At 43.6% G+C, this 19,887-nt stretch overlaps 2 protein-coding genes across 5 annotated transcripts in view; one reads left to right on the top strand and one right to left on the bottom strand.

Annotated features, from left to right (window-relative positions):
• Positions 1–378: 378 nt before the first annotated feature.
• Positions 379–12,533, bottom strand: NTAQ1 (N-terminal glutamine amidase 1). 3 transcript variants are annotated; one of them, XM_039715402.1, is made up of 7 exons: positions 12,391–12,428; positions 12,113–12,212; positions 11,407–11,457; positions 9,839–9,896; positions 9,245–9,393; positions 8,790–8,914; positions 379–665 (listed from the first exon to the last, which is right to left on the bottom strand). In XM_039715402.1, exons 3-7 carry the CDS (start codon positions 11,427–11,429, stop codon positions 538–540), a joined length of 483 nt encoding a protein of 160 aa, XP_039571336.1. In that variant the 5' UTR covers positions 11,430–11,457; positions 12,113–12,212; positions 12,391–12,428; the 3' UTR covers positions 379–537. The 3 variants fall into 3 exon arrangements, with proteins under 3 accessions (XP_039571336.1, XP_039571334.1, XP_039571335.1); XM_039715400.1 differs by lacking the exon at positions 9,839–9,896 and having other exon boundaries at positions 12,391–12,533; XM_039715401.1 differs by lacking the exon at positions 12,391–12,428 and having other exon boundaries at positions 12,043–12,148.
• The window catches only part of ATAD2 (ATPase family AAA domain containing 2), a 31,035-nt gene continuing 23,578 nt past the window's right edge, over positions 12,431–19,887 (top strand). The window contains exons 1-4 of one of the 2 annotated variants that reach the window (XM_039715398.1): positions 12,431–13,071; positions 17,245–17,384; positions 17,887–17,936; positions 19,456–19,609. In XM_039715398.1, coding sequence (XP_039571332.1) covers positions 12,463–13,071; positions 17,245–17,384; positions 17,887–17,936; positions 19,456–19,609 — 953 coding nt within the window. In that variant the 5' untranslated portion in view covers positions 12,431–12,462. The remainder of the gene's footprint in view (positions 13,072–17,244; positions 17,385–17,886; positions 17,937–19,455; positions 19,610–19,887) is intronic. The other variant, XM_039715399.1, reaches the window with a different exon arrangement.

Here is a 19,887-nt window from a genome sequence, read left to right as displayed (position 1 = left end):
CTCCCCAGTACAGCACAGAAACCTGGATACTTACCTGGTTTAACATAGTGCATGGGAGTTCACAACTGAACTACTAAGTCAATTTTCCCTTTACACTTCTGCTAAATAAGGACTAATCAGTAAAGCTAGTGAGGAAACTGAGATGCACTGTTTACATATAATTGACAGCAATCACAACATGAAAAAATCATGTCTCACTTTTAAAATGTAACAACACATAGCAATTTAGTCTACAATATGCAGTATTTTATGTATATATTTTTCCAAAAGCTTTTTTTGCAGCTATTTTCAGTTTCTTCACAGTAGCTAGAATAGCAATATGCTTATGGTGGCATGTCTGCCTTTGATTTGACATTAAAAACCAAGTGCATTCTTACATAATTAAAATAAAGGGTTTTATTCAGTTCATGATATTTCTGTCTGAATGTTCTATTTTTCCAAATACCTATTCCATGTACAGATATGTAAACCATAAATACAGTGTAAGAGCAGCAAAACAAAATACATCCACTCAGAACCAGAAGAAGTTTGTTCACTTTACTGTCCTTCCAAGGAGTAATCAGTCTGACTGCCAAATCGATGCACAAAGTCTGAAAGGGAGAACACTGAGCCCCATCCCACTTCGGGATTCATACTGATGAAATCATCCAAGTTCATCTTGGAATCTAAAAAAGGACCAGAAAAGGGAAATATTTCAGTTCCTGATGCAGGTTCTGTAGCACAGGTATACATCTTTCAAGAAAACATTCCAAACCCCTCTTCAGTAGTTCAGTTCACTCCAGCAAGATTCTGCAAATTGTACAGAGTACAGAAACATCTATTTCCAGTCTCTGAAACATTGCTTTTGCCCCCATTCCCCTCTCTGCCCAAGGCAATAATCACATTACAGGATCAGTGAGCATCCAGTAAGTCACTAAAAACTCTCATGTGTGGATAAGATTTTTCCCTAGAACAGCAGCCTAGAAGGGTCAAGTAGTGTCAGAGAACTGGAGTGCAAATAACAACCAACACAGGGAAGTGCAATGCAGTCTTCCTGCATTCACACAAATGGGCTGACTTAAATGGGTGAATAATATCTCCCCTGCTTTTAAGTTCTCAACCAAGGTCAATGGAGTCAACTTTTGCACTGACCACAGAGGAACGGGCTCACAGCAGCAGTCAGAACTGCAAGTTGCTCATTGTCTCTCAGAAGTGATTACCCCCTTGGCAAACCTGCAGTTTGTCACTCTCCAGATTACAGCACTTGTTTTCCCTCCAGTCCTGAACGTTTTCTTTGCTGAACATGGGCCCACTGCAGGGCCAGAATATGCAGAGGGGAGGAGATGTGTGACCTAACCCAGTCCCCAGCCTAGAGGGATGCTCAGGTGAAGAGGAGCACAAAGTAGGCTGGGGGCAAATACTTATTTTTTATTAATCCTGAATGACAGAATTAAGTCAGGGGGAAAAGTCTAACTGGTATGGTTTCAAGAGAAAAGTAACCATGACTGCTCTTTGCCAGGATTTAATCTGCTCTGTTCCCTGCAGGAGGGATGTTCTGTCCCATTCATGGATCCCAGAGAGATCACTGGAAAAGTGCTGGTGTGCAGTTTTGGGTTTAGGTGCCTTATTCATCCTTTTTCTGGAGCTGGCCTGGTACAAGCTTTGCTGACTCAGAACCATTATGATCAGAGGTTCAGTTCTGATGACAAACATCTGTGGGGCTTGTTGCTTTAACTTCTTACCAATGATGTGCACAAATAATCTTTTTAAATGATCATTAAAAGAAAACTGGCTGAGAATGAGTTTAAGGAACAGAGTGGTAAAGCCACTGTTACAGTTTTACTTTAGAGATTTACTGTTAACAGCTCTCCACTGTATTAAGTATTTACTTTACCACAGATGATTCATGTGTGCATTTAAGGATTAAGAATCAAACAAGAGGAGTCTCTAATGAATAGAGTATAAAATCCAAAGGATGGAATTTGCTTCAGCTGCAAAATGCTTGTGTAACTAGGTTACCATTGGACAGTGTAAGCAAGGAAAGGAAGATGATATTCAGGAACCCCAGTCCAAGGAGTACCAGGCATAATCCAGCCCCTGAAGGCCTCTGTTTACACCACGTCTGCACTACAGCACAGGTTTGTGATTTGCCTAATCCCAACTCTCACCCTTTCTGAGGTCTGGCCCCTAGATCTTTTTAACCTTTTTGAACTCTGTATATGGAAAATCCTTATGTCCAGCCAAGCATGGTCCTACTGCTGAAGTGAGTCTGACAGAATGGGACCATTTCTGCCTATATGGGAATTTAAGATAGCGCAAGCTCAGCAATTTGCTGTCATAGGTGAAGAACAAATTTGTAGTGGGTAACAGCTCTTGCTTGCTGGTAGACTGTTAAGTCTGTTTTCCAGTTTCAAACTGCTCTTTTCCTCCCAGATGCTTTTTCAAAATTAATGTGGTTCTTCATATATGTTAAGATTAAATGAATACATAATTCTCTGCTTTATGAGCATTGAGCATACTAAAATAATTCATAAAACTGTTCTGTGAATGGCAAAGCAGTCCAAAGGGCTGTTCCAGTAGTTACAGCTGCTGTTCACAAAGTGGAAGTTGCTGCCACAATGCCTGCAGGAAATGAAATATTCTCTAACTTCGGAAGGATTGTGGCAGATTGTTTTACCAAAGCAAACAAGTCCATTCCTATGAAGAGCGGCCTAAGAACCTGTCGGTAGATGGCACTGGAGCAGCACGGGAGGTATCCGTAGGGAAAAACTTAGTGAGACCTCTCCCGTTTTATTCGTGTAATAACAGCCCCTCATGCTGCTCTTTCCTCGTGGGCTCTATCAGAAGGCTATACATGTCGTGTTACACCTTACAGCGTTAGGGAAGAGCCCGGCAAAGCATGAGAATACTACAAAGTCCTCTTCCCGAAGCAGATAAGATTGACAAACATCAGAATTTAGAAAAGATACACCTGGATGCTACAGCTGGCAAACAAGATGATCTCTCCACAAAAGCACGGAGCATGTATCCTTCAACATTTTTACAAGACCAATAGTAGCAGAATTATTTTAAGATTTACACTACCCTTGCAGTTCCCCCCAGGTGCTGTGACTGTTATACTAGCTTGCACTTGTGCAATGCCTAGAGCTCATCTTCCTCTTTGACCAAACTTTGTTACACACCCCCACAAATGAGACCTATCTGGCCCGTTCTGGGATTCCTGCATAACTTTGTTTTTGTTTAAATCAAGTCTGCCACTTTTACCCCAAGCAGGGATGAAATAAAAGGCCACTCACTATCCCAGGCATTGTTAGCCATGATACTTGTGGCTTCTGCCAACAGTAGTTAGAAAGCAGTGTTTAAGCCAAGCCTCAGCTTGGCTCACAGACCTTGGACTAACTCGGCATAACGACAGCTGCCCAAGGGCTGCTGGAAGCAAGGAAGTCTGGAACAAAGCCTCCAACATCAGTTCTGCTGATGCCTAAAACCTTGGGGGCAACTAAAAGAAAGTTGGACTCTTCACAGACTTGTGTAGGTGTTTACAGTTCTCTTCAGATCCTCCTCCCTTGCCTGAGCAGGGAGATAAGTCAGAAGGACTCTTCCCACTCTCAGCTGGGGGCTGCTGTCTCCACCCCTGTGATATAACTGACTGTGCAAACCATGCTGGTTGATCTCAATGTGAAACACAGCTCAGCACTTTAAATTATCTTTTATAGAAAGTGCTGTAATTTCAGCAAGCCACTCTGGCAATTTAAATACTTCTTATTTGTGTCTTTATTGTATCTACCTGACTTTATTCATTACTTCCACAAAAGCTTATTTAACAAGGACCTAACTTTACAGACTGGAGTTTTATTCTCTAATGAGAGCAGAAGGTTTCCATGAAGTGCATAGGAGCTACTTGTATCCCTATCACTGCCTTCTCACTTTCACTAGGATCCTGTTGCTACTTCAGAGAGGATACAGAAAGCAACTGCAGACATCTGCTGGATCTCTGTCTAACACATTTCCTGTTACATGTATGTTTGATACACAGGGTCTCCAGAACTTCTCAGCTGTCCTACTCACGCTCTTCAAATTAGGAAAGAAAAAAACCCATCATTATTGACTACCAGGGATTTTATTAATAATAAAAAGAACAAAAAGCTTTTACAAATCAATCCAGCAAGTGTGCTACTGAACACCTTGGGAGAACTGAAATTCAAACCAGTGCTTTTCAGTGTTAGAGCTGCTGCTAACACTTGCACATAAGCCACACGACCATCTGTTCAGAGTAATTTTGAAATGCACTGTGCAAGCTGTATTTTACACAGGCTTGCAGTAAGGAGGGCTGAACTCATCCTAAGTCATAAACTAAACAGAATCAGGCCTCATTAATTTGTGGAAATAAGACTTAAAAGAAAACCCAAAGTTAGGCTCACCAGCTCTAGAATAATGAATCTGCTCACCAAATCTCATATTTTATTATTTGAGAAAAATATCCTGTTTTCTTTCAACAGGAGGTCACTGGCAAACAGGTGGGACCAGGGGAATGCTCTGCAGCTCAGGTTTATTCCAGCAGAGCAGCTTTGAGAACAGGGCAGGGTGAGAAAGCACTGTGCAGCCAGTTAAGCTGGCCAGCCTCTCCTGGCATCCATGGCTAGAGCAGAACAGAGGCCAGAACAATGCCAGTAAAAGACACAGAGGCCTAACTCTGGGAAACAGCTAGGGCAGAGCCAGATCCAAGAGGCTAATGCTTAGCATGTGAGTTCTGAGGAGATACTGAGGAGTCTGAGAGGGCTTTTTTTTTACTGTTGCTTTATTGGTTGGACTGGAGTTTGTCTTTTAGAAAAATGCTTTTAAAAATCACCTTGTGCCAGCTTTAATTTTTTTAGGCATAGACTGGAATTTATGACTCCACGTAAGCTTATTTTGGTGATTTATTTTGCAACCCCATGAGCAGGACAAATACAGTTTAAGATTTATTCCCTTTGAGTTACTAGTAGGAGAAAAATGCTTAATTTGTTAATGATAAAAATTGCTCAATTCAATTCCAAAAGGTTTTGGTAGAGGGGAGGTTTGAAGGGCTGGCTCCTCTAGAAGCTTCCCCTACAGAGCCAGCACCAGGATGGACCCAGCTCTGGCAAATGCTGAACCCATCAGCAATTGTTGTAGTACCTCTTGGTTTAAGAAATTTTTAAAAAGCTACTGCACAGAAGTAATTGTGGCCAGAGAGGAGTTAGAATATGTGAGAGAAACAACTCTGCAGACACCAAGGTCAGTGAAGAATAAGGGGCAGGAGGTGCTCCAGGCACCAGAGCTGGTATTCCCCTGGAGACCATGGTAAAGATCATGCTGAGGCAGCTGTGCCCCTGCAGCCCCTGGAGGAGCCTCAGGCTGGAGCAGGTGGATGCCTGAAAGGAGGCTGTGATCCCTAAGGGAAGCCCATGCTGGAGCAGGCTGCTGGCAGGACCTGCAGACCTATGGAGAGAGGAGTCATGCTGGGGCAGAGAGCAGGCTGCTGGCAGGACCTGCAGACCTATGGAGAGAGGAGTCATGATGGGGCAGGTTTGGTGGCAGGACTCGTGACCCCATGGGGGATCCATGCAGGAGCAGCCTGTTCCTGAAGAACTGCATCCTCTGGAAAGGGAGCCACACTGGAGCAGTTCATGAAGATCAGCAGCCCATGGGATGGACTCACATTGGAGAAGTTCTTAATGAACTGCATGAGAGGAACCCAACACTGGAGCAAGGGAAGGACCCCTGTCCCGGAGCAGCAGTGGCAGAAACAACCTGTAATGACTGCAACCCCCATTCCCCACTGAGGGGATAGGGAGGAGGTAGAGAATTGGGAATAAAGCTAAGATGGTAAAGAGGGAGGGGTGGAGGAAAGGTGTTTTTAGGATTTATTTTGCTCCTCATTATCCTGCTCTGATTTTGATTGGTAATGAATTCAACTAATTTCCCTAAGTCAAGTCTGTTTTGCCCATGACAGTAATCAGTGAGTGATCTCTCCCCATCCTTATCTTTACTCACGAGTTTTCATTGCATTTTCTCTCCTCTGTATAGCTGCGGGTGAGAGTGACTGAGCAACTTTGGTGGGCACCTGGCATCCAGGCAGGGTCAAACTGCCACAAACATCAAAGAAGACATAGGAAACAGAAGGAATATAAAACCTTGCATCTTCTTAAAAGCTTAGGAATTTGGCTACTCTAAATGAAAGGGGAAAAAAAATCCAAAAAACAAAACAAACCTTCTCTGATAGAAATGTGCCTCACAAATAAATTGCTATTAAAACAATATGGGGTCAGTTCTGTCAGCCATTATACTGCAGTCACCTCTAACATGAAATATGTAAGTCATTTAATCTTATGCAAACACAAATCAACATGGAAAGCAGAATGTTCTATCTAAGTGAAACGGCAGGGAGAAAACAGTTATCTGCAATGGAATTTGGCATGGACACGAACATTAATACCCCAGGCTCTTTTATGATAACAAAAGGTCTGCCACCCAGTTTTACATCAAGTTAAAAATAAGGCAGCTTTATGCCTGATAAAACTGTGCTGAGACACTCCAGTTGGACCCAGACTCCTCACAGACTCACAGCACTGTGCACATTGAAGCACACGTCATTACAAAGTATCTCAAGTGAATACAAAGGGAAGACAAAGAGTAAAGCTGGAGGAACCAAAACTTAAACTGGACGTCCTAGATCTGAGACAATCTAGTCTGGTTCTGGCTCAGACCTTGAAGCTCCCTAGTGAACGACTTTTCACCTTCAGTGGGTGCAGGGTAACAAGTTTATTTCAGCCAACTGACCAGGAGAGCAGAGCACATCAAACAACAACAACAAACTCAAAACATGGACATACTGGAGTAGGCCCAGAAGAGGAAAATCAAGTTGTTTGGTGCAGGACAACATTATTCAAGGAGAGGCTCAGAGAACTGGGTCTCTTCAGTCTTAAAAAGAGAAGACTAAGGGGATGAATGTACTACGGCCTACATCTACCTGTAGATCCTGTAGGACAATGGAGCCAGAGTCTTCTTGGAGAAGCCTAGCAACAGGACAAGAAATGAAAAACTGCAAGTTGTAAAATCTGAAATTCACATTATATACTAGGATTTTTTATTCATTGCTTGTTTACCATGACAGTGGTCAAACATTGGAACACTGTCCAGAAAGTGGTGGAATCACCATCTCTGGAGGTGCTCAAGGCCAGACTGGACAGAGACCTGAGGAAAACCTGTTTTGGGCAGATGTTGGACTGGATGACCTACGGACATTTCCTTCTGCAAGGTATAGAGCAAAGAATGAAAGCATAAGAGGAAGTAAGAGCTACATATCCTTCACTATCTACCAGCATCACTGAGAATCTGGAGGCTGGCTGAGGCCTGTGGCTGCTGCTCACCAGTGAGGGAAAGCTCAGCCAGACACAACAGGCAAGGGGAGAGTTACAGGAGCAGCTGTAGAGTCATTTACTCCAGCTAGAGATACATGTACACATCCACAACTCTTTGAGTCATTATGTAACTTGCTACCCACAAGTAAAGGTTTTTACTCCTTTGGTTTGAATAGAATTTTTTGCTTTCCTGGTCTGACCTCATCTATATTCCTCACACTTTCATTAGCTCTCAGCTATCAAAACAAGGTTTCCACAGACAAAACGTTCTCAACACCTATGAGGCTCCAGCTAACAGAGAACAACCATTCACTGTAGTTCAGGAATCCTACTCTCCCTACAATATTTTTGCATGAAACTCTGCTGAAAATAATAACCAAGAGTTAGAATTCAAGGTGCTTCATAACCTGGATTGTCTAGGAAACACCTAAAGCCTCATAACAAAGACTACATCTGTGTCCCTGCTCACTCTCATAATTAATTTCTACTCTCATGTGAAACACCAAACTTCCTTAGAAGACAAAGCAAAGACTGACAATTAATTTCCCAGCAGCTTAAAACCATTTGGACCTAAAAGACAGAACCATGCTTTTTTGACCCTCTCTTCTCTAACATAAACACACAGCAGTACTGCATTATTAAAAATCAACAAAACCAAACATGCAGAGCAGTAACATGAAAACTCTTTCAAACTCTTTCAAAGCAAAATGTCACCATGCTTTCCTTGGAAGAAAATGAAAGAACAAACAAACACACGTGGCAAATGTTACTCAGCTTGCAAAACAGATGATTAGAACAAGCTGAAATGCTGTGTGATAAGAATGCTTTAAGCAGCTCTACAGACTAGAGCTGCAGTCTACCTCTCTCCCTGCCTGGCCCAGAGTCTCTCAGCTAGGCTATCACTTCAACGAGGTTTAAGACTTAGGGAAAAACTTGCCAACTTGCCAGTGAATTAAAACATCCTGGGGTCGATTCCCGTGGTACAGAAACCTCAAACATTTCATGCAGGCAAACCCACCACACTAAGCAGAGTCTGAAAACTTCCTCCTGCCAACACTACTTTGCCAGAATGGGATCTGTGCGCTAGAGTGTGGTATTATCACTGTGTGAAAAATTTTGTGACCCCTAAGCAAGTTATTTGGCCTTTCTGCTTCAGTTCCCTGCTGTAACAAGAGAACAGTATTACTTACCTGTCATTCTCTGCTCAGTTTATGAATATCAGTATCTAATGTTTGATACCAGTAAAGGCCAGAAGGCACATTGGACTGTGTTCAAAAAAGAGAGCACCAAATGCCTCATAGCCCTATTTTTTTCCCATATGAAGTAATAAGCTGGCTGGACAAATGTTATAGAAGTGATTTATTTCCCATGTGCATCCTGGACTAGTTCATTCAGCACTGTAAGCATGAAGGAGTTCAGGGAGCTCACCTGCAGTTTCAATGCAAGGGTATGGAGGAGGAGGTTTCTGCCATTTCCCATTTGCATCCTTCATATGAGATCTGTCTGAAGCAAATGTCTTCAAGTACAAATCTGCTCGAATCATTCTGATTTTTCTAAAAACAAAATGCAAAATTGAATTAAAAGATGCATGTACACAATACTGCACTAATCACTCAAAATAAGAGCACTTTCCTCTCATTAAGGAGCACTAATGTTACTAAATACACAAACCAGCAACGTTGGGCCAAGTTGTTAACATGAAGCTACTGTAGGAAAGAAAAAGGCTTTTGATGACTAAGGTAAAGAGCTTTAGAAAAGTAACACAGAGCATTTATCTTACTGGAGTATAGTAAAGAAACCTCTGTTACTATGCACACACAAAGAGAACTTCAACTTTGATTTTATAAAATAACATCCATAGTCTTTATATTTCATGTCATCACCTGTGAAACTCTGGACGAAGGCTGTCATCCAACCTAAACGCCTCTACACTGTACACATCAAAAGGACATGGAAATGGCAACACTGTGTCAAGATCATAAATGAAGTTCTGCTCCCCGCTGGAAAGATGAAGTAGAACAACATGGTAGTCCTGGGAAGAAGGGGATTTGCCATTAGTTAAACAGCAATTAATAAGAAACTGGCAAAGAGAGTGGAAAAAAAAAAAGATCTTCCTAAAAGCATAAGTTCAGATCCATTTTTTAAAACTTGCTTGCTGTCCTTGAATATTAAGCCTCTAACTTTTCTGGCACCAGGAGAGAGATGTGGAAATGTCTGTTTTGCCCATCTGCTCTTCCAGAAACCTTGCTATTCTCCCCATTTCTTTGCAGCCTCCTTTGATTTAAACCAAAACAGCAAACTAAAGTGTACACTACTCCTAAGAAAACAGAAAATCTCTCTCATGTTCCACACCAAAACGCAAAAGTTTTTTGGTTAAGCATTTTTTATTAGACCCAGTCATAACTAAACTCACAAGATAAAATGACAGGTTAACATTAAATTTACCTAGTGATCTCTTCTAATAAGAGATTTTGTACCTGTTGCAGTAACACGGTCTGTGAATTTGAGTGTCGAGTGTTCAGCTGCCAGAAGCCCCTGAAAAACCAGCACACCACTGAAAAACCAGCAAACAGCTCGGATCAGGAGGACCACAGGAGTGAGACAATTTCCTGTAGCAACTCTTGAAGCTGGGAAAAAATATCTGTGGGTACTAATCACACTTTTTCAAGGCAACTATTTTATCAAGACTTTTGGGTTATGCAGTGCAGTTTAATCCTTACCTTGTAACAAACACAGGTGGAGGTTTGAGGATGCTGCAGTTACTGACATTATGTGTCAGGTATGTGCACTGCTGTTTTCCAAAATTAAACTGAAGGTAGCCCTTAACAACTTACTTAAATTCACATTGAATCCACTCACAAAAAGGGTTGAGCACTGTCTTTTGACACTTTCAATATTAAAACCACAAAGAAATTTGAATTAAAAAGATTTGGGCAATCTACTTCACCAGACCAATATACATACACAACTGTATTCAACAGTATTTAGAAAAACCTATTAGAGAGTATTAAAAAATAGTTTACAAGTTTTATATACTGAAATGTCAAAGTTAAAAGACCTTTGAATCCATGAATTTTTTATGAGAAATCCACATTCTGCCATGGCCTTTCCCGACTCTGCTATTCCCTTTTAGGTCTTCTCTCTAGCACTTGGATCTCTTTTTATACCAGAACTTTTTTAAATTTTTTTTTTGTACTGTAAGCTACCAATATTTTGGAAGAAGGTCAGTGATTCAGAAAACAGAAAACTTCAAAAGTTTGCAGATTACTCTGCAGAATCTCAGAAACAGAAATTGCTATAAGAAATATTTTTTTCTGTGCCAGGTAACTGAAAGGTCTCTATAAATGATGTAGTCACCAAGGAATTCTGCATCAGCAATTACTGAAGTACATTAATTGATCAAATGACACTTCAAAGCCACTGTTTATGGGTCAGTTTAACTGCTGACACCTGAATACACATATAACTTACACTTTTCTATCATCTGGCAGGCCTACATAAATATGTTCATCCATCCAGTTCTTACACGTACAGTCATCTATCTTCAATACTACAGAGCTGGCAGCCTCAACACCTAGATAATAATTTTCATAAATCTATTATGCATTCTTACTATGATTAAGACTTATCACCTATAGGTTGCACTGACTGTACTGCTATTAATTTATGAGGGATGGTGCAAAGGAGCACCAGATTTAGGCCATTTATAAATCTGTTGTAAAAGAATTATAAATATTAATGTAAAACTATGCAATGTGTGAAATTGGAAGGGACTTTAAAAGGTCATCTGGTCCAACCTGCTGCTCAATGATACTCTCCTAAAGCCAACTGTCCAGGACTGTGTCTGGATAGCTTCTAAAAATCTCCAAGGATGGAGATTCCACAACCCCTCTGAGCAACCTGCTCCAGTGCTCCATCACCCTCAGAGCAGAAAGTGTTCCTTCATGTTCAGATGGAACAGATTGTTATATGCCCACGTGTGATCCTGCAGCTATCAACTACAGAGGCACACACTCAGAATTACTGGGAGTAATGAATGCCTTACCCAGACAACAGGCTCATCTCCATGTCCAGATTTCTGCTTCCAGAGTGGAATCTGAAAGTTATAAATTAACCTGAAGTGAATAACAAAATCTTTCAGATTAATAGAGATTTATTTCAGGTAAATTAGTTAGTTCTTTGCTAACCTATTAATTTCCTCAGCTTACATCTGTGCTGCAGTAAGAAAGTTTTTTCTAGTTTCTCAGGAGCATGACATTGGAAATACTATTCTGGGCCACATTAAAAAGAAGTGTGATGGAATCACCATCCCTGGAAACATCCAAAAGACTTGAGGACATTGTCTAGTGGTGAACATAATGCTGTCAGGTTAACAGTTGGACTTGATGGTCTTAGAGGTCTTTTCCAACCTTACGGTTATTTATTAGTGGTTCTATGATTTTTTAAAGATAACTATTCTAAACTGACAGATTACAGACAGAGTTACTCCCACAGCTCACAGGGACACCATGTCCTGGACACAGTGCATAATTAAAAGATCTCACGTGTTGTGGCTGGCACACCACACCTCTGAGCCCAAGTGAGCTACAAGAGGGGTTTGGACTGTATCTCACCTACAGGTGGGCTAAAGGCTCACTGCCCAGCACTGGGCTGCGGTGGAAATCGCTGGGACCATTCTCACCTACGCTGGGCTGCGGTCTGAAGGCCCGAGCCTTTCCACAGCTGCCTCTGATCACATCCCATTGACTCACCATCCTCTTATCATTGGATATGAAAACAGCATAAAATTCTTCTAAGGGGTACCGATCCTGACTCCTGATGTAGTCACAAAGCTTCCAAACATTTTCTTCGCTGCAAAACACAAAACCGGTTATTTATTTTGTTTTCCTCCAACTTCGTTTTTCGTGACGAGAAGCGAGCCCAGGAGTGCGATCAGCCCGCAGCCGCGCCATTCCCGCCGGTGGCCCCGGCGCCTCACGGCAGTGCGAGGGGGCACCGACCGGCCCGTCCGTCCGTCCGTCTCCCTTACCAGTAGCAGCTGGTGTAGGTGCAGGCGGGGCGGGGCGGCACCGCCGCCTCATAACCAGCCTCGGGCCGCGCCATGGCCGGTCTGAGCGGGGCTGAGGGCGGCGCAGGAAGCGCTGGGCCCGGCGGGAGCAGCCGCTATGCCGTCCCCGAGGAAACCGCGGCCATCGCGGCTCGGCGCGGGCACTTCGCCGGTACGGCCGGAGCGGCGGCGGGAGGTGCAGGGGCCCCTCAGGCGGGGCCGGACAGGACGAGGCGGGGCCGCCGAGCCAGCCCAGCCCCGCTCCGCTGCGCTCCGCCCCGCGCCGCCGGCGCAGCGCTCCGAGTTTTCGGCGCCAAACGTCTGTGGCGCGGGGACCGCAGTGCGCCAGTGCCCTTCCGCCGCGCGGGCCGGGAGCAGCGGCCGCGGGGCCGAGCGGAGCGGGAGGCAGCGCGGCGGAGGGATCCGGGCGGTGCGCGGGGCCGCGACCCCCTCGCCATGGTGGTCCTGCGGAGCAGCGCTGCCCGCCCGCCCCGCATGGCTGCCCGCGACAGCCGCTGCCGGCGGCCCCCCTTCGACCTCCTGGACTCCAGCTCCGAGTTCATTTCCCTGGAGTCCCCCGCGCTCAGAAGCCACCGCGTATGGACGCGGTCCGGGTCCGCCAGGGCCGCGGTGTCCAGGGGCGCCAGGAGAACCGAGGAGGCCGTGAGTGCGGGTGGGGGTGGGGAGAGCGCGGCCTGGCGGGCAGCGCTGGGCTCTGGGCCCGGAGAGGCGGCGGGGGGAGCCGCTGCTGGCCGGGAGCTGCTGGGAGGAGCGGAGAAAGCGCTGGGGAGTGGTGTTCCGTGGAGGAAAATTAAAAAAAGCGGAGAGCCGAGTGTTCGGGGCAAGCCGTTAGCGGTGTGTGGAGAAGCAGCCGGCCCGCCCCCCGCTCCCGGCCGCCCCCCGGCTGAAAGGGGGCTCGGCACCAGCCCTGGTCCCGGGGCCGCGGCAGCGTGCTGAGAGCCGGCCTTTGGGAATACCAGCCTGCATCGCCTCACGGTTTGGTGTGTTCTGTGTCATTCCCCATCGCCGTTTATTTTGGTGCAGGTCTTTATCTGAAAAAGTTACCTTGAAAAGATCTTAGAAAGTTCTTTGCTTTAGTTACAGCAATGCTTATGGAGCGCTCTCTGTTTAGATAACAGAAATGCATCAAAAACAGCGTGACACGAAATATATGGGACCTCTGAGGACGTTCTGGTTGGCCCGAAGGGCCTGCTAAATACTCCTTAGTCAATTGTATCCATATAGTATTTTGGATGCTCTAAAAAAGAAAATGTTTAGAAATCAGGGCGCATTTGTACTTAAAGAGCATAACCTATGAAAATGTTATTTGAGCTTTCAGTAATCTTGATCTGCCCTACTAGAAGAGAGACAACTTGCACGATCTAAAGGATAGATATCAAATGGCCTGTGCTCTCTGCATCTCAGCACTGCAACTGTAGTAACTGAATAATTTCACTTTCCATTGTTTTTAACATAGCTTTCAAAAAACCGAAACTTTTCCCCTGCTATTTCCAAGTCAGGCTCTACTCTGCAGGCTGTCCTGCATTTCTGTGACAAATTAAGACAGACCCAATCCGACTCGGAAGTGGTCTGCTCTTCAGGGGAGCCCTGCCTTGGAGTGATGCTTCTCAAAGACTCTGTTTGCTTCCAGCAGAAGTCTTTCGGGAGTCTCAGTTGTATGAATTAATTTTATGGTTTTGTGCCATTATATTCAAGACTGCTGAACTAAAAGTCCTTGCAGTGGTGGGGTTTTTTTTTACCCCCCTTACAAAAAGTCTTGGAATCTTCTTAAAGACCACTGCTTTGTTTTTGCAGTCTCCACTAGAAGTGGTTGTTGGGGGCTCGTTCAGCCTCTGCGCAGGAGGGAAGGCTGTGCAGCATTAGGCAGATAACCCTGCTGGCATGTGTTCTCAGTGTGGAAAGCAGGAATGAGGAAGCTAAACACAAAGTCATCCTTGAAACCAAAGTAGAATCATTGTTATGAAACTGGTTGCAAGGTTGTTCTTTGGTTTGGGCTTGTTTGTTTTTTGGGGTTTTTTTCCCTTCCTTTTTGTAGACCTTTCCTGTGCTTTGAGCATGAAGTCATGCCCTCATTTGTAGGATGCTGGGCTCTGCTGGGCGTTTTAACTGTAGAGATAATGTAGAAGTGCTCCATCTGACAGATCATGGAACTGGTGCTAGCTTCATGTCCAAGTCCTGATGCCTCTTTCCTGTCTTGTTGATTTGCAAGGACATGGTGGTGGCAGCTTTTGCTTTTTTTTTCTGATAGCAGCATATGGTTTGTATTTAATTATACAGCTCCTTTCATCCATAGGCAGTAAGAACATACAACAGGAGGTCTAAGGTAAACAAACATTTGCTGGGTTTATTCTCCTCCAGGTTTCCAGTCCCAGTAAGTTTCATGAGTAAGTCTCCCAGTGAGATCCAAAGTGGCTGCTATCCCTTTGGAAGCTGTGTATCTCCAGGTCTATAACCCTAGTTAGAGGGTTATAATTCCCAAAGCTGAACAGGTTTGTTCTTGTCACCTTCATTTGAGGGCAGTGTGCTCCAGAGTTCCCTTTTTGTCTGGGCATTCTGACCTGGATCAGAAACAATGTGGCCAGCAGGACCAGGGCAGTGATTGTGGTGCTCAGCAATGGTGATGCCACGCCTTGAATCCTGTGTCTAGTTCTGGCCTCTCATGACAAGAAAGACATTGAGGTGTTAGAATGTGTCCTGAGAAAGACAGCAGAGCTGGGAAAGGTCTAGAAAGTAAGTGATATGAGTAGCAGATGAGAGAGCTGAGGGTGTTTAATGTGGAGAAAAGGAGACTCAGAGAATGTGTCCTGAGAAAGACAGCAGAGCTGGGAAAGGTCTAGAAAGTAAGTGAGTAGCAGATGAGAGAGCCAAGGGTGTTTAACGTGGAGAAAAGGAGACTCAGGGAAGACCTTATCACCCTCAACAACTACCTGAAATGAGGTTGTTGGTGGTCATCCTCTTCTCTCAGATAACCTGTGACAGGCCAAGAGGACTTAGCCTCTGGCTGCACCAGGGAAGGTTCAGGTTGGACATCAGGAAGAAATTTTTCACAAAAAGGGTGGTTAAGTCTTGAAACAGGCTGCACAGGGAAGTATGGAGTCACCACCCCTGGAAGTATTCAAGAAATAACTGGGTGTGGCACTTAGTGCTGTGGCTTTGTTCACAAAGTGATGATCATTCAAAGGTTGGACTCGATCTTGGCCTTTCCAACCTTAATGATTCTATGAAAGTGAGTTGGCAATCTCCTCTGCCAGCTCCCTCTGTACCCTTGTGTGGGATCCCATTGGGGCCTGTAGAAGTGTGAGTGTCTGAGTGGTGTAGCAGGCCACTGACTGTTTCCTCCTGGGTTACGGGGACTTCATTCTGCTCTCCGTCCCTGTCTGGGTACCATGAGGACTGTTGGTCTTACTCTTAAAAACTGGGGCAAAGTACTACTACCTTTTCCTCATCCATTGTCATATGTTTGCCTGTGCATCATGTGAAGGATGGAAATTATCTTTAGTCTTCCTTTTCTTGCTGATGTATTTGTAAAAATGTTTTGTGTCACCTTTTAGGGCAGTACTCAGATTAAATTCTATTTGGGCTGTAGCCCTTGTAATTTTCTCCCTGCATAACCTCTCAACATCCTTGTGGTCCTTCTTCACTCATCATCTCCATCAATCAGTGGAATTACCTCTTGGTAACATTAATGTGAAGAAGTAGAATAATCCATTCTGGTTTCTGCCCTTTTCAGTATGAAATTTAGTTTGGCATACTTGCAGTGAGACCTTGGGTTGTGAATAGAACAAGCTGCTTCCCGTGGTCATTGCAGCTTTCCTCCCACAGTAAAAGTCAATAGCATCCTCCTTGCAGAAACACCAGTGTGGATAAGATAAGCATCCATGAAAAACTGTATCCTGAGTTCCCTTTGGTTTTCTGTGAGTAAATGCTACCCTCTGGAAGGAAGTCTTTTTATATCCCTCTGAATGCCATTATAAATGGAATAGAGACAGGAGGAAAACTCTTCCAAAAATATTTTAATCCCAGTACTAAGAATTTTTTTATTGCATTAAAGATATAGAAATCTAGCAGAAAATGAACCCTCTTAGCTTCCAGCTGCTCCTCAGAGATCAGAAGAGCTGGGTGCAGCTGGACCTAAGTTCTGGTTATATCCCATTGGACACTGTCTGCCTGGCTGAGTTCAACAGGAGCTTACAGGATCCAGACTCACAGATAGTGAGGGTAATTGAAGCGACAGGAAAGCAGATTCTGAATTGCTGGTGCTAAATGCACCAGCTACAGAGTGTTAATATGTGCTGTTACAGAAGGAATAGTGACAGAAATCTATTAGCAACTGATTAGGTAAATATTCTGAGTTCTGTTGCAAGGCAGTTGGGAGGCACAAACCTCACCTAAAGGTGTCCCTTCAGGCACAAGGAGTGACACAGTCCATCAGCTGATCCAAAGCAAGCAGAGGGGCTTTTCTCTCTCTGTTGTTTTGCTTGTTTGGTTGGTTGTCGTTTTGTGGGGGTTTTGCCCCAAACCCCTCCTTTTGTAGTATAATTTTTGGCTCCTCCCAAAGGGGTGGAACAATTGCATGTTATAGGTGAGATTTTGGTTACTGGGGTCACTGAACCAATTTTGAAATAAAAGATTTTGGGTTTTTTTCTTTGAAATCTGAAGTGGTTTTTTCATCAGAGCTACTTCTTGGTGCAGAAGTGGTTTGAGGCTTCCCTGCCATTAGTTGCAACTCTCTTGAATCAGGAGTGTAACAGACTAAACTTGATCAAATGAGGCAATAGGTGGTTCAGATAAATACATTCTTCCTTCTTTTCCTAGAAATTTACCTCTGGCAACATTGAATGTTTCAATGGACACCGTTTAAGATCGATGAGAAAAAACATGCAGCGCTGTTCAGAGTCTAGCTTTGACAAAAGCATGGAAATATTAAGTGAAAATGTCAATCGACACTTTTCGAGGTATTGTACTTCCAGGTGTTCAATCTCTGTTTAGGGCATAGAATGAAAAGCAAAAGTGAAAGCATGCACAGTGAGTCACATCAAGATAAGTGTACAGCTAAAAACCCACAAGGGAATGTGACTATGTTAATGTGCCAGTGTCTTAGAACTAGAAACACTCTTCTTAGTAAAAGTGTTCTGCTTCTGTAAAAGGCATCTCAGGTCCTTTGAGATCTCTCCTTCACTTTGGTTACTGAGATATTACCTGCCCTGTTGAGATATCAAGATGAGCATACTGGGAAATGTCTGTCCTTAGAGAGCTGCGTGCGTATGGTACACAGCAGACTCGGGATCCAAATCTTCCCTGGAGTCTACAGGCTTTTCTTTACATGACATGGAGCACCAGATTAAAGTTCCAATGTGCCTGGGAGGGAAATGTGCAATGCAATGTGATTTAATGCTTTTGTACAATACTTCTAATACAATTTTGTTCTCCTTTCTTCTCCTCTCTTTCTTAATGTAGGCAGTTGGCAAAGCCAAAATCAGGCCCAAAAAAAGAAGACTATAAAGAAGGTAAGTAGTGGTAATTCCTTAGGATTCCTTTTTAGCCAGATTTCTGAGAAGGATTGTATTTAGGTCACTTTGTCCATTTACCTTGGCCCCAAAAACTTCTGAACTCATCAGCCAAAATCACCTGAAGCTGTGAGAACAGATAAAACAAAGAAAGGAATTTCCAGTGAGATTTTTGAAAAGAGGTAGGTGCAAATAGGGGGAGATGCTGTTAATTCCTTTCAGGCTTGGGAAGAATGCAGTGTGAATTCCTGAGTTTTTAGGCCTTAAAGAATCTGTTCCTTGGCTCATGTTTCTTTGTGTCTGTGATTTTCTGGAATCTGCAGAGCTGGTTACTTTTACAGGTTAACTGTAAATCAGTCTTTCAGGTAGGAGGGGACATTGCAGTACTGTACACAAGTCATTTGTAAAGTAATTCAGTCATGACATGCACACTGGCATGGGGAAGGTGTCCCTGAAGCTGAGGATTTCACCTTTGAACCAACTTGCCATGCTGAGTACATGAGCAGGCTCGGTGCTGCGAGGCCACTTGGTAGCAGCTGGGAAAATCCTTTAGCTCCAGGCAACATTGTGCCAGCTCCAGGCTGAATGTGGGAAGGGACCCAAAATCCACTTTTGTGTAGGAACTCAAGTTCTTCTTGGGCAATGTAAATTATTATTTACTGAGCTCGAAGTTAGTTTTATAGTTGGTGATGAGCTCAAACCTACCTGTGTTTAAAATGACATGGTGATACATCTGTTACTCTCTCACTGACCTCTTAACAGTTGTAATGACGTGTAATGAACCCATAGCAAAGGATGCTATCTGGTAAATATTGGGCAGATCTCTTTTAAAGCAAGCAGAGTTCTTTCTTTAGTTTGTGTGGTTTTGAGTTCTTTATATTGAGGAGTTTACCTTGAGACATGTCTTGTCTTGGAGTTTTGTGTTGTGGTGCAGAAAATAAAAATTATGCATGCTTAGACAGTGTACCAAAACCAGGCATCTTTAGAACAGACCTCTCACATAAGCAATTTTTAGAAAAAAACTATTAGATACAATTTTACATTAATAGAGAGAAAACACCGTAGAGGTAGGCATTTGTTGTTTTCACTTTCCCAGAGAGAGGTAACTGGAATAAATTTGCCTCCTACATGGATGTGTCTGTGATTTTCTGGAATCTGCAGAGCTGGTTACTTTTACAGGTTAACTGTAAATCAGTCTTTCAGGTAGGAGGGGATATTGCAGTACTGTACACAAGTCAGTTGTAAAGTAATTCAGTCAGGACAAAAGCTGGGTGTTTGTTTTCATCAGTTCGGCTTTGCAGTCTTCCAAAAAGCTGCTCTACAAATCAGACTTTTAAATGTGTAGTTTTAGCAGAAATACATTAAGTTGAATGCTGTGATCATGAAAATAACTTTCAATTCAGTATTTAAATTTTTAAAATAAAAGGTGGGGGGGTTTACATTTTCGTAGAGCAAGAGTGAAATAAAGGGACTGACATATTTTCCATCACAGAAAGTTTTATGTATTATTGCATTTTAGTGTCCGAGACACTGAAGACCAGAGCTGATGCAAAAGCTGCAGAGCAAGTCCACGAGGAAAACGGGGATTTGGAGGTTCGCCGCAGCTGCAGGCTTCGACAAAGCCGTTACGCCACTACCAATGAATCCGTTTTGTTTGACAAACTTATAACAAAGTAAGGAGGTTTTTCTCACTATCTTGCAAAGCTGCTACCGTGAGCCTTATCAGCAGCCCTTTGTACTATGGTAAAATATCGGCTAGGGACTCTCTCCTTCTTTTGACAACAGGAAAAAATATTGTTTTTCCTGGCAGCAAGAGTTTATTGCATTCACTGGTCAGGTTGAGACTTCCTATGAGCTGCTGTAGCTGAGTGATCAGATGTTAGGAAGAATTTATTTACTGTGAGAGTGCTGAGGCACATTAATAGGTTGCCTGGAGTAGCTGTGGATGCCC

Source organism: Passer montanus, unplaced genomic scaffold (genome assembly GCF_014805655.1).
Source record: "Passer montanus isolate IOZ18808 unplaced genomic scaffold, ASM1480565v1 scaffold33, whole genome shotgun sequence".
Taxonomy (NCBI): Eukaryota; Metazoa; Chordata; class Aves; order Passeriformes; family Passeridae; genus Passer; species Passer montanus.
Note: the sequence above shows the minus strand (reverse complement) of the source record. Positions and strands in the feature narration are given on the sequence as shown.

Coding starts and splice junctions, on each gene's coding strand:
- NTAQ1 (XM_039715400.1), bottom strand. CDS start 12,464: ATGGCGCGGCCCGAGGCTGGTTATGAGGCGGCGGTGCCGCCCCGCCCC. Junction 11,458..12,112: donor TATCCAATGATAAGAGGATG/GTGAGTCAATGG, acceptor TATAACTTTCAG/ATTCCACTCTGGAAGCAGAA. Junction 666..8,789: donor CCCTTGCATTGAAACTGCAG/GTGAGCTCCCTG, acceptor GTCCTTTTTTAG/ATTCCAAGATGAACTTGGAT.